Source organism: Anopheles gambiae, chromosome 3 (assembly GCF_943734735.2).
Source record: "Anopheles gambiae chromosome 3, idAnoGambNW_F1_1, whole genome shotgun sequence".
Classification (NCBI taxonomy): domain Eukaryota; kingdom Metazoa; phylum Arthropoda; class Insecta; order Diptera; family Culicidae; genus Anopheles; species Anopheles gambiae.
Genome location: NC_064602.1, coordinates 19,745,549 through 19,759,481, shown reverse-complemented (window position 1 = coordinate 19,759,481; position 13,933 = coordinate 19,745,549). Strand labels below are relative to the sequence as shown.

The following is a 13,933-nucleotide window of genomic DNA, read 5'->3' as shown; positions in this document are numbered from 1 at the left end:
TGGCCATTCTTGGTTGCAGTCTTGGTGCAAATTATGCAATTTTTGTTCACATATAATACTTACGTTGATTGTAATAGAAATAAATGATGACGAATTTGTGATATTAACTGTAGTTGTACAGCAAAAGGCTAATCAAGAGTTGTGAGAACATTGGAGGAATTTAACAATACTTGAACTACGTTTTAAATATGTTTCTTTATTTTCATAATGAACTGGAGAAAAAAAGGAACGAAACGAATTGTATCGATTTACAGCTTTACATGTGATTCGTTTGCATTTTGTTAATTTATACACCTTCATATGCAGTTGTTAACCGCTATCAGCTGTTACTCGATGGCTGCTGTAGGGGCTCACTTTGCTAATTGGAATAATGCATTATAATATTGCTGGCACAGTTTGTCCTTCACTTAATCGTTAATGTTAATTGTTGATTTAATTACTGTTCGCGCTCATATTTCATCCATTGCATGCGCCTCGTAATGTCAAAGCTTAGCTGTAAGTGTGTTCCAATGTGTTGATAGATTTAATGTAAGTTTGTCTTTCTTCGCATCTCCCGCATCGTGGCACGCAACGAGAGAATGTGCAAAGAAGCCATCCTTTTTGCTCTCTTTTGGTGGCATTTTTCCCAACAACCTATTATTGCTAATGAATACTGCGCAGAATCTTTTTGTACAAGTGAGTGTGTGTGTGTGTGTGTGGGTGGGTGGGTGTATGGTGATTGTGATTGTTTGAGTGCATTTTGTGTTGTGGCATTTTGATTCTTATTTAATCACTAGCATTTAATGTGTGCATTAATATTGTTATCATAATCTACATGTAGCTTGCGCCTCAAAATGGTTCTCGTCCAGTGTTATTTGACTGTTGTATATTGAACTGTCTTTTATTTTGAAGTTTCGCTTTAAATGGTTTTGTTTAGAATTACTTTATTAATGTACAGCGTTGTTTGAAATCTTGCATTTTGTTTATACAATCGATCTTGCATTACCTTTAGATAATAATATCCTCACAATCTATTTATTTAACGTGCTTTATTTGTCATTGAAACGGTGCGTTAAGCGATTATTAACTTTGCGCCCTTTTTCGGAAAACTTCTACTCAGTGAGGAAAAGCTTATTTGTTCTTTTTTTTTAATCAACCAACGAATGAATAAGATTAATAATATCAAGTTCGATTTAAGATTACGCTCGCCTATTTTGCTACTGTGCTAGCTGTTGCTCGCACTCTATCTCTATTTTAACGTTAAATTTATGATTTTGTTTGAATTTGCATCATCGCTTTCTCTCTCGCTCTATTCGTTCGTATCTGGCTTTTCGTTGCTGGCGTGCGATCGGGGCGAATCCGACGCCAACGTTCTATTCTCCGACGGGCTGCCACTACCACTAGTCGTGCTGTTATTGTTATTGTTAATTGTTGTGGCATTATTGTTGTTGTTGTTGTTGGGAATGTGATGCATGCCGACGAGATGGCCCGCGCCCAGATGGTGGGACGCTGCTGCAGCCGCCGCCAGATGGTGATGATGGTGGTGATGGTGCATGGAAAGATCGCTGATAAAGTCCGACGGCTTCCGGCCGGCACTGCTGAGGGCCGAGTGGAGCGACAGCGGCGGCAGATGGAACCCGGGAAAGGCCAGCCCGGCGGCAGCGGCCGCCTGCAGTGAGTGGAGCAGGGCGGCCGAGTGTTCCTGTGCCTTGCGGCGCAGCTCCGCCACCGAGGAGGAGCGCGGATCGGGCAGCCCACTGCTGACGACGGAGTTGGTGATCGCGGACAGGCCGGAAGCGGACGAACCGACCACCGTACCGCCGGTGTGCGCGGTGGTTGAGGGCGGGGAGGACGAGCTGCACGTGGGCGACGAGGAGGAACCGGTCGTGGTGGGTGTTTTGACCGGGCAGCAGGAGCAGAGCCCCGGGAAGGCAGCTGAAAGTGAGAAAATGGTGAACGTATTGGTTAATTCACTACTTTTGATATTATTTGCGAGAGATTTAAAGTATGCCTATTCGTTGAAATTCATATGAAATGTGTAAAAATGTGTTTTTTTTTTAATCATGATTTTGCAAATTGAGTTTTGTGTGAAAATACAGGGTTTTCTGAGTCAATTTCCAATGTCAACAACATTTTTCATTGTTTGCGAGATATTTTTCAACAGCTGTCAAATGTTGTATTTGCAGCACAATAATTTTTGAGCTCTTCCACATGATTTTCAACAAGTCTTAAGCTGGATTGAATTTGCCAGTTCAATTTGGGGTGTCGAAAATCTTGTGTAAGAGCTGAAATTTTATTATGATGCAAATACACCATTTGACAGCTGTCGAAAAACATCTTGAAGGCGGTTAATACAGGATTTTCCTATTCACTTTCGTATGTAAACATTGTTTTTCACCGTGTAAAAGCGTGTAATTTTACGTCACTCTGATATATCATTTTCGTCATAATAATGTTTAATTTCTTCAACATGATTTTCAACACATTTTTAATCTGTTTTCATCGTTTTTTCACCTGGGGTTTGAAGCGGGATCTCATCACGCGTTAACCGTTCAAGTGTTGAAAATCATATTGAAGGAAATCATAGTGATTATGATGAAAGTGAAAAAACAGATTGATGTGAATTAAAGGGTTTTCGAAGTCAATTTCGAGTGTAAGTTAAGCATTCCATAAGTGTTACAGGATTTCCAAGTCAATTTCGAATGTTATTTCACACCTATCAGATATTTCATTTCCTTCATGATAATTTTTAATTTCTTTAGGATGATTTTCAACACTTCATTGGTCTCTTTCCATTGTTTTTTCACCGGGGTTTTGAGGCCGAACGTCATCGCCCATTAACCGTCGATGTTCGGTGACTTGGAAAACCCTGTAACATCTTGCACGCGGTGAATAACAACGTTCACATTCGAATCTGACTTGGAAAATCCTGTAGTGATGTGCACATTCGAAATTGAATTGGTAAACCCTGTAAGACTCATGGAATACTTAACTTTCTGCACTTAACACTAAAACATCCAAAAACGCTTAACTACGAAATTGTATGTCGAAGTTGATGTTAAAAAACGTTAAAAATTTGACAATTGAATCTATACTAATTATAATCTATAAAAATAATCGTTTTGAGTCTTTCAAACTCCCCATTAACTATCGATTGAAAGGAAGAATGAATTTGTGCTGATGAAACATTTGCCTTCTTGCCCTATTTGCGTACATACAATCAACATCTATACACCGTCTCTAAAAAAACCTACCCCACACTACCCCTTACACCACCTCCTACGGGAGGTTTAATCCGCATAATTTCATTTAACTCAATTTGCTGCAACAATCACCCGGCAAAGGAAAAGTTGTGATCATCTCATTAAACTTTAATTGAATACGATCCAATAAGGCCACCCGAAGAAGAAGAAGAGAGCCCCCCCCCCTCTCGGTTAGGGGCACTGGGCATTATACCACTGACCAGGCTTCTCCATCTGCATCGTCGTGCCACGGGCAGCCATGCGTCTCCATTTCGGGGGACAAAGAGAAAGCCGGTGGTTTTTTCTTCCTTGCTTGGCATCGAGCCAGTGTCACATTGTTCAAAAAGCAAACCTTCCAAAACAACACGTAAAACCAAACATAAAACGACATCGGCATCCCTTTTCACCTGGCCAGCTGATGCTTAAGGTTTATCATTTACTTTGCAGCAGCTTCTCTTCCGCACGGTGTAGTAGTTGAGGGGCGCACAACAACACGAACCGCCCCACACCGGGTCTATATTGAGTTAACGGGTAATGCTTGTGTGATGCTCGTGAGCAAATTTGTAAAACTTTCGCCCGTAAAATGTGTTGCCTCCGTGCTGCTTTTTGTTCTTCTTGCACCAGCTGGCACAGCACTGCCGTCGCAAAACCCTGTGAGCCTGTGTTTTTTGTGGGGGATTTTTATACATTTTTTGTGCCGTTACGCTCCCCACAGCCCTGCTTCCCGCTTTTACCGCCACCAAGGTGGAAGGATGTAATGAAATTTAAATTTATTTTTACGGGTGTTTTAACTTGATATTGACGCTGGTAAACGAATTAAAAGGCGATTCCGGCAACGAGCGGAAGCCCAGCTTCGTTGCTTCCCTTCACTGTACCTAAGGGTGTCCGGATGTATGTGGTTGTGTGTGTATGTATGTGTGTCTGTGTGTGGCAGGGCTTTGTTTTTGTTACTCTTAAAAAGCTGAAAGCGAACAATACTCTGCCGCTCGTGGTAGAGGTTCCTTCAATAGGGCAAGGTGTTGCCTGTTGATAACAGAGCGATTTAAGGGTGAAAGAACTCCATCATTACAGCGTGATCGTCGTTTGCCAAAGTTGTTAGGCAAGTAAATCTTTCACGGGGGCGGCGCACATTTTGGGGGCGCTCCTTAATCTCGTGCAGCTTTAAAAAGTGCCAGGTTTGGTTTGGTGACATCAGTAATGGAGGAGTATTTGGATAGGATTTTTATGCATCTATCGCACAGCTTCTCCTTGATATAGCAAAAATGTGTAGTTAGGATAATTAGATACAGCTCCAAACAGTTTATATGCTTAACTTACTATAGTAAATGCCAACAATTTTGTAGGAAAATAGTAAAATTTTGAATATACAATTAACCTCCGACATTTTTCTATGGATATGAATCATCATTAGTTTTATTTATGTATTTATTTCTTTATTTATTTATTTATTAATTTATTAACTGGTCACCATTATATCATATAATTATGAATTGAACTAAGCTTTGTTTTTGTGCGTTCAAAAGGAGGGAGAAATAATACTTGAAAGATTAAATTCATTGCCTTGAATTAATATTTTTTATAAGAATTATTTTAATAATAACATGAACATTTATCGTTATGTTTCATACATACTACGGACAGCTTCAAACTCCGGACACTCATGATGTTTTTATTGAAATTATTCATATCTGTGTCGCTGGCCATACCTCATTTTAATTTTAAATAATTGCCATGCTGTGCTAGAAAATATTAAAAATGTGTACGACCCCTAGTAGGCCCTGGTGCCACAGTAAATAAACATTTTCTGTTGATCAGTTCATCGCCAGAGGCATTCTTAGCAGTTTTGCTTCAAACCCACGCCAGTGTTATTTCTTCGCTAATTCCTATTATTCGCATCCACGTGCATGGAAATACATCGGAATCCATTGTGGAGGAAGTTATCAACGTGAAAACAACAGTGTTTTATCTTATTGTGCACGGAATTTCATTAAATCACGTATTAAATTCTGCCCGGAATTCGAAGCAAGATTTGTTATCAATTTTTTACTTCCGGACTGCAGAAGGAAATTGTGGTTAATTGTATAAAAATAACCGCAAATAAGCCCCGTTATCAGTAAAGCCGGCGTCCTCTCGATCCAGTAGGACACTGACCCTCAGAATTTGGTGTCCAGACGTTAAAATATGTTTTAAAAAAATATGTTGTATGTGTTTAAGTGACGATTATAAACGAGATTTTGATGCTGTCCGGAATATGAATCAAAATATCGTGGCAGTTTCATGAGTTTTTGCAATGTTTCCAGTAAAATTATTGGAAATCTTATTTTTTTCTTAATTGTGGACGGTTTGCTGCAGTAAAGTGAGTTATACTGGGGTATGACGAATAAAATATGAATTAGTGAGAAATTATGACATGTCAAAAATGCCTTAAGTGTCTGTAATTCGAAGCAATAAGGTAAATGACATTGAAATCATTTTGTCCCTCTTGTATTAATTTTTTACATCAATCAATTGTTTTTAGATTTTCTCAAAAAACACACTGGATGGTATGTAAAATTTGAAAAACAAGCCCTTATTGATTCTATCTAATTCACACCATTTCAATATAATTAAACTTATAACCATTTTTTTATCAGGCTGAAATGAGCGACACATGAATTTCAGTGGTTGATTTGCGTGACTAAGTAAATTTGAGCCATAAAATATGCAAAGTCCTAATAATTTTTTTTTAAATTAAATAGCTGCACGCATATTAGCAAAATATTGTTAATAAATAAGTAAAATTATTATAAAATTAACACACTTGCAAAAATAGGTTTTCTAAACCCTAGAAGTCATCAGCGCGTGGTATTTATCCTTCATAAGACTCAAAAAGGCTTTGTGGCTGATATAAAAGCAAGTCAAACACAATCACTTCTTAAAAATACAAGCATAAAAAGAAACTAAAGCAATACAAAGATTGTAACACATGTTTTCCCTCATAATCCATCAAAATCGTAATTTAATACAAGACTGTCGAGCAGAGACTGTCTAATCGGGTTTGAACGGCATCGGGAGAGGGGAGGGGAGGTATCACCGATCCTCAGAATGCAGGCAGCAGCAGCAGCCTGATCCTGATTGTAAAACCTGATTGTAGAAAATATCTAATCAATATTGATGGATTTCGTCAGAAAAGGGCCGCCGTCTCGTCTGCCAGTGGGAACACAACCTGTTTTCCAGGAACATTCCCATACGAAACACGAGCCACCTTCTCGGTACAGACTAGCGCCGTAGCTGACTAATTCAAGTAGCGTGAGCATAAATCTTTTCCGCGGTGAATCAGAATTATATTTTAATGTAGGAAGGCAAATTGTTTTACACCATCCATCGCTTCCCCCCAGACACGCGCTGAGACGACGGCGACGATGAGGTTCGGTGTGGTGAAATTTGATGGAAATGATGGAACGAGCGCACACTTGAGTCTTGAGTTTGGTGAGTGAAGAAAGCATCTTATCCATGTTTGTGTGTGTATGTAAAGCAGTACGAGTTTCCTTCCTTTAGTGTAATAGTTTAGCCCTCCTTTAGCAACTAACCCTTACCTTAGCTTGGCAAGCAATAAAGAGCAAGGTGCTACGGTTGCGTTCGGGATGAATAATTCATCCACGGGGAAAGGCGTGTCGTGTTAGCGCTTGTGCCAGCGGGCGTGCGGAAAGTTCGGTGTCCGTGTCTCGATGCACTTCAATCAAGCGGGAGTTTCCTCATCTGCCGTAGTGGTGGTGGTACTGGTGTCTACCCCGTCACACACTAATCTTCTTAGCAGTAAACTATCCCCACCCGGTGGAGGGTGAAGGAAGGGCCCTGAAGAACATTCCGAAAATGCTGAGCAGAAAACCGCATCGCGCTTCACACCGAACGAAAGTTCCCTTTGAACTATTGGGCACTTTCTTGGGCACTGCTCCCTGCTATCGAGCAGCTTGTGGCTTTTCGCTTGCAACACCTTTCGCCCCTGTTGCTTGCAAAATGAGTGGCAGCACCAAAAGTGTGTGTGTTTGGGGCGGTTTCGCACAGGTGCAGCATGATTGCCTTCGTTCGCTCTTTCCGTTTATTAAATTTTCCATCGCACTTTTGGAGGGTTTTTGGTGGAGGGCGAAGGACGAAGTGGACTGAGGAAATCGAGCCAGCACAACCACCATCTTTTGACTAGCAGGAGGTACTTCCTGCTGGTGAGCACAGGGTTCCTTCACTTTTCACTGCTCGATCTCCCCCCATCGCCAGCAGCATGTTTCGGCAGAGGTGGGGAGGACATAATCATGCCGTTAAAGTGTAATTTGATGCTGTTTAAATTATCAATATTGTGCACGAAGTGAATAATTAATTAGCCTCACTTTGGAGCGCGTGGTGGCGCCGTCTTGTACCGCCTTCTTGTAACGAAGGAACGTGCGTTTTCTTCGCTCCTGGGAGCGAGTCTATTTTGAGTTGGGTTTGGATGAAAGAAGGCAGCGTGCCGTAAGAGTGTAAGTTGATTCGGGGCAGGGCAGGACAGGGCACGGTTGGGCTAAGAGCTTTCTCGTTAGCTTCATTAGGATTACGAAATGAGCAAGTCTGGTAATGTGAAGCTTAATATTGTTAAGTGTAATTTTTAGTACGAAAGTTACATTCAATTGATTGTAATGTTTTAGGGGGAAAAACGTAGTCATCGATTGGGACAATCTAAAAGCTCAATCGGCTGCAGTGTTGCTTTGAAAATTATTTAAAAATATATTGTAGAAATAAGCCAATTGTACGAACCGTAATTATTGTCAGGAACTAATGTCGTGAGTGCTAAACTGCTGTTTACTTTTCAAAGCAATCGAAATTTGTGCAAAAATGCTTCTATAAAGATCGATATCTAGCCTCAATGACAAAAATATATAATTATTTATAAGCACTTCTACGATAAAATACCATAAAATTGTTTGTTCGAGTCATTTGACTAGTTTAATAGTATATAGAGCGCTGCCTAAGCTACTGAGGAGCATGACCAGTCAGTGACTAACAGTTTCTCTCATATCAGGATAATAAGAACCTGTGCATAAGGTTGAACCATAAGCTGATTTTAACTACTATCAGCAACATTTGAATTAGCAGTTGCATGAAATTGACTTCAACCATCTGACTAATGTAATGCATGTTTTCGGATGAAATTTAATTCTACACTTACTTCTTCTTCTTCTTTTGGCTCACCGACCGTTGTCGGTTAAAGCCTGCCTGTACCACTCTACTTGTGGGCTTGGCTTTCAGTGACTTATTGATCCCCCCATAGCAGGATAGTCAGTCCTACGTATAGCGGCTCGGTCCATTTGGGGCTTGAACCCATGACGGGCATGTTGTTAAGTCGAACGAGTTGATGACTGTACTACGAGAATGGCTAATAAATAACACAATTGTTATCCTAAACTAACATTTACATTACTTCCTATGCTTTCCTCAGCTCTCACTTGCAACAAGCAGTGCACAGTGGGTATTTTCCGGGACGAAATCTCAAAAATAAAAATCATGTCAAGTTAATTTTATTTTCGATACTTGAAAATGAAACTGAAACAAAACTAAACTAAATCCATTTTTATGCAATTTTCTAAGAACTAGTTTCGAAGCTAGTTTAAAATCACCAAAGTCCGACATCGGTAAAAATATGCATATTTATTGTATATTTTAGGGAAATCTTTTATATGCTCAGCTAACCACACTAAAGCATTTTTTCCAAATCCAAATTTGGTTTGGATAGGTTTCTTATTATGCTTCAAAAGAAACGTTGGGTTTGCCCTAAAAATATCTCGTAATTGCCAACAAAAAAATTTAAAAAACAAGGAAATAGCCCAAATCATGAAATTTTCTTATGTTCAACTATGTGCCAAACAAAGTCTCAAGAGCTCCCAAGGTTGTTTTATGTTCTACACGTTGTACAGATAATCATTGCCTATCATTTGGGGAGCAAAATAACTATGTGTGGCTAACCACACATAACCACATTACACATAACACATAACCACATTAACCACACACATAATAACCACAAAAGAAATATTGCTTGGTTTGAAGGCAAAATTACCACAATAAATGAATTTAATACTGCACCAATGCTTCCAAAATTATACCAATATGTGCAACACATAAACCAAACATTAATAACTCTAAATAGTAAAGTTTATACAAAAGCAAATTTTACCTTTTAAGCTGGGAAACAGCGGTGGATTAAACTGGGAGCTCAGGGAAGCAAGATGGGGCGGCAAGAACAGCGGTGGCGTAGTCCTTGGCTGTCCATTATCCAGTACCGGTCGGAATCCGCCATTGCTGCAATGAAATAAAGCAGAGGAATTTGTGAAACAGTTGTATGGAAAAGGAATATTAAAAATCAACATAATTTTTTAAGTCATTCGCTGTACAAAACGATTCGATTAATATTTTCCAAAATAATTTGAAACATAATACAGAACTACCCTGTCAAAAAAACATGTTGAAGCGCCCTTTGCTAATCATTAACTCGAAACCATTTCGTGCCGCTGCCGCTCGCTCGTGCCCGTGATCACATTTCATTACCGTTAATCTATCTCCAATTATCGAATTAACTTCTTCCCGAAGAAACAACCGCCCGCGTTCTCCGTGCTTGTCTGATCCAGCCTCTCCACTTGTTGGAACACAACTTTTGCCACGAGCACAGGCTCTGTTTGGTTGTGGAGCAAAAACAAGAAAAACCTCCTGAAGAGCTGAAGCAGCACACACACACCTGATGGAGTGGAAATTAGCGTTGGCCTGCGTTGCCTGATGAGACGAACGATCGGCACCACCACACACTTTCCAGCTCGGCGGCGGCGACGGCGGCTGGAAGATGATTTAACTGGAATTTGTAATCAACTTCAGAGTGGCGTAAAGGTGTGTGCTACTCGTCATCCTACAGGGCAAACGTCAAACGGCTCTTTCGAAAGCGAAGCGAACGAGAGAGAGAGAGGGAGAATGAGCGAGAAAAGGCGAAGCGTTTGATATTCTTTTGAAATTCAAATTCAAATTAAATGAAACCACACGCGCCCTGCGGCGGGGCAGAGTCGGGAAGTGGGGCGAGATTGGGGGCGGCGAGATGAAGTTTAATCTTCTGTGGAAATATTAGTGTTTGGTTTCGTGATTTTGCACGGTTAGAAATGAACCGTACGAATGATTGCGCGCACCGAGAAACCGAGAATGGCAAATGTACAATGTGCCTCTCTCTCTACGGACGATCCATCCATCCATCCATCCATCCGATCTTTACTGCTGCGTACCGTTTCAGCTGCTGCTCAAGCTTTTTTGATGTAATTTACGCTGTTTAATTTGCTAATTCTTATCTCAAATAGGGTTTGGTAGGTGAGCGCGTTTGCTACAAAAAACTTCAAAAAGAGGGAAGCAGTACCGAGCACGAGAAGATCCTATGCTTTAGGGGTAAACAGGAAGCACTGAGCAGGAAAGACGTATTTTAATTACGTTTGAAGATTAAACATTGCCGCTTGCTGGGCGAGCATGGGTGTGTGCGTTGAATTGGCTTCTTCTTTTGGTATGTAAAATTACATTACTTAAGCCCTTTCTATCAACGCCAAACACTTGCTCAAAGTTTCTACAAGAAAAAGGCTCTTAATTATCAAACACAAAGTGGAAATTGAATTAGCATGTGTGGTGGGCAGGATGGAGCGATCCTTAATTAAATGGCATAACACACACACACACATACATACGCACACAACCTGATACAGACTGTGTGACGCCTGGTGTCGTCGAGGTGCTAATTTCATCACCTGCTAAATACGATTTATTGAGAACTTGCTGGCTTGTGATGGCCGGCTGGTGTAATGTCCGGTCCGACCAGGTCCGAACCTGCCTTGAACCTTTGCTGACGGCATCTGTCTCCACTCTGCCGTTCGAATGTATCCGAAGAATCGAAGTGCCGGAAAGCCTTGCAGCTCATCAATATTTCAGTAATCCTGGTCAGCTCTCGGTGATTTGGTTAATTGCATTTTAAATCCCCCTTTCCAACACAGCGTTGTGTGCGTTGTCCACAGTGTGTGTACCGGGTTGTGGTTCAGTGTGAGAGGAAGTAGAGAGAACCATTCCGGATCTTATCCCCACGTGCCCAAGAAAATGGACACTCTCCTAATGGGTTTGTGTAATCAAGAGGGATAAGTTGCCGTGTTGCCGCATGCACACCAACGGATGTAAGACGGTTGGGGAAAGAGATTGGGGAGAAGACTCGAGTGCTTGTTGGCGGCGTGTTGGATCCGATTTTCCGCATTCCCGGAATCTTGGGTTTGAGCCCGCAGGAGGAGGAACAAAGGAGGAATGGGAAATCAAATTAGCTAAAACATGTTTTAGCATAAAGTGGGAAGAAGAGAGATAGCGAGAGAGAGAGAGAGAGACAGCAAGTTCGTACGTTCAGTCCTTTACACGCTTGACCGCCATCACCATCGTAATCCTCACCCTTTCTTGGAGCTGATGGAAAATCCTGAGATTTTCCCCCCGAAAGCCCAAGCCCCAACACATTGCTGTGTTGAAGATCGGCTGCGACTGTGTGTGTGTGTATGTGTGTGTGTGTGGTGTATCCTGTGTACCATGTAAATAATCAAACGGAAAATCGGTACACCTTGACTTTCTTGGCGTTCCGTTTTCGCTTGCAGCAGGAAAATTATTAATTCAATAAAGCTACACAAAACACACACACACACCCATACTTACACTCGGCTATATAGACACATTTCAAATTGTGGCCCTTTCGTGGAAGTGGCGACGCAGAGGAGTGAGTGTTGAGTGTGGATCTGCACTGGTAAAGCACAGATTTTCATTAAGGAAAGAGCACAAGCAAAATGGTCGATTGATCGAAACACACCGGGCGGGGTTGTGGTGCTTCAGTGAAATCAGTGAAACGGGCGCATTGATGTGTGTCTGTGTGTGTGTGTTCACGTGTGCGTGTGTTGTGTGTTTGCTAAGTACATCAAACGCATCTAATCCGTTAAATAATTAATCAAATAAAACGTAAACCTTTCGCACTTTCATTTTACTTGGGGCTCGGGTTTTGCCTTTCTCGAGGGGAAGCTATTTCGAGAATACGGGTGTGTTGTTTTAGGAAAATGGTGGGATTGTGATGGGATGATTTATAGTTTTTATTGTTTTTTTTTTTTAGAGTTGAAGGTTTTGTTTGGAATGTGATTTTCTTCAAATTTTCAAACGACACCCACAGTAAGTGCATAAAGATTCGAGAGCCTTAGGCAACAACTAATAACTTGAATAGAGGTGGTCAGATGCAAGTGATTTGTTATCTCAAAAGTTGTGCTTTACGATATATTTCAAAATCAATAATCAAGCTCAAGCTCAATAGATTAGAGAAAACATTCTAAAACATTTTAAAATAAGCTTATTAATTTTTTTTCAAAATTTACGTATTATCTGATGTTTGACAGCCGTTTTAGAAGAATTACAGTTTTAATCTCTTCAAACCACAATATCAAAATAAAATCTAAAATAATTTGACAAGATGTTTTAATACTTTTTAGCTGTAGTGATGTATAAAGTACTTCAGAGAAGTAGAAAAACTTGATTACAACAGTATCTACACAAATTGAGACTAATGCAATATTAAATTCCCTATGAACTAAGATCATTTGCCTGAAGTTATGCATTTCTCGGCACAAAAAGGGAATTCGACTGAGACAATCCGTTAGAGGGCGTTATATAGCTTCGTTTCTTTTATGGATGGCTTTTCATACGCCATGGAACATATGCCAAAGGTTATTTTTATTATGCCATCACAAAATTCACCCAATTATCATTTGAGTTTAATCCTCATATCTGCATATCAACGTGTGACGTGCTTGACAACTGCTCCATCCCATCGCCACCACCCCCCCCAAACGCCGCTCGCACGCAAAAGACACATTCCGCACCGAGTCTCGAGTCAATCGAATTGAGCACTTATGCAAAACAAACGCAGATGATGAAAATAAATTAATTAACGCCAATTAATACCTCGGCCACTTGGCGGGCAGCATCACCATCAACCAACCGGCTCCTTACTAATTGATCTGTCAACCCACGAATCACTCAATTGCTTGCTTCTTGTGCTGCCACTGTCAGGCCCATGCCAGGCCCAAAAGGCTAGCTCGCGAATCGCTCATTCACACCCCCCCCCCCCTCGTCAACTCCCTCCCGTTTGTTCGATTGTTCGATCTTGTCAGCCACAGTTCCGCGGCAAGGACTTAGGTGCACGTCATCGCAGCCTAAACGTTCGTTTAGGAGTGGACTATCACCCCCCCTCCCAAACGGGTCCACCGGGCCGATAGAAACGCACGCACGCCCATCCCCAGACCGTATCGAGTCTAATTCGTATGATGAACAAATTTTATTAGTCATAATTAAGATTAATTAATGCATCCAAAACCATATGCCAACGTCGCAGGGCGATGGCATCGTGCCACTGGATGGCCATTGTGTTTCGGAATGGGTAGGATAGGGGGGGGGGGGGAAACGGGAACACTGACACACACAACTGACAACAGTGCCAATCAGCTCAAGTAGCAAAACATCTCACAAGCGCATCGCATTCGTACGCAAACCACTTTTGCTGCGTGACACTTGGCGGGTCTTGAATTTTGAAGAGCGAATGAGTGAGTGGGTCCCTCCTTCCTTCTTTGCATCGTTTGCGATCGAATTGATTTGAATAAATGTGTATACAATTTAATTTA

At 41.1% G+C, this 13,933-nt stretch overlaps 1 protein-coding gene across 1 annotated transcript in view; it reads right to left on the bottom strand.

Moving 5' to 3' along the window:
- Positions 1 to 176: 176 nt before the first annotated feature.
- LOC4577943 (diencephalon/mesencephalon homeobox protein 1) overlaps positions 177 to 13,933 on the bottom strand; it is a 94,975-nt gene continuing 81,218 nt past the window's right edge. Inside the window, exons 8-9 of the mRNA XM_061659494.1 lie at positions 9,403 to 9,527; positions 177 to 1,914 (exon numbers count right to left, since the gene is read on the bottom strand). Coding sequence (XP_061515478.1) covers positions 1,289 to 1,914; positions 9,403 to 9,527 — 751 coding nt within the window. The 3' untranslated portion in view covers positions 177 to 1,288. The remainder of the gene's footprint in view (positions 1,915 to 9,402; positions 9,528 to 13,933) is intronic.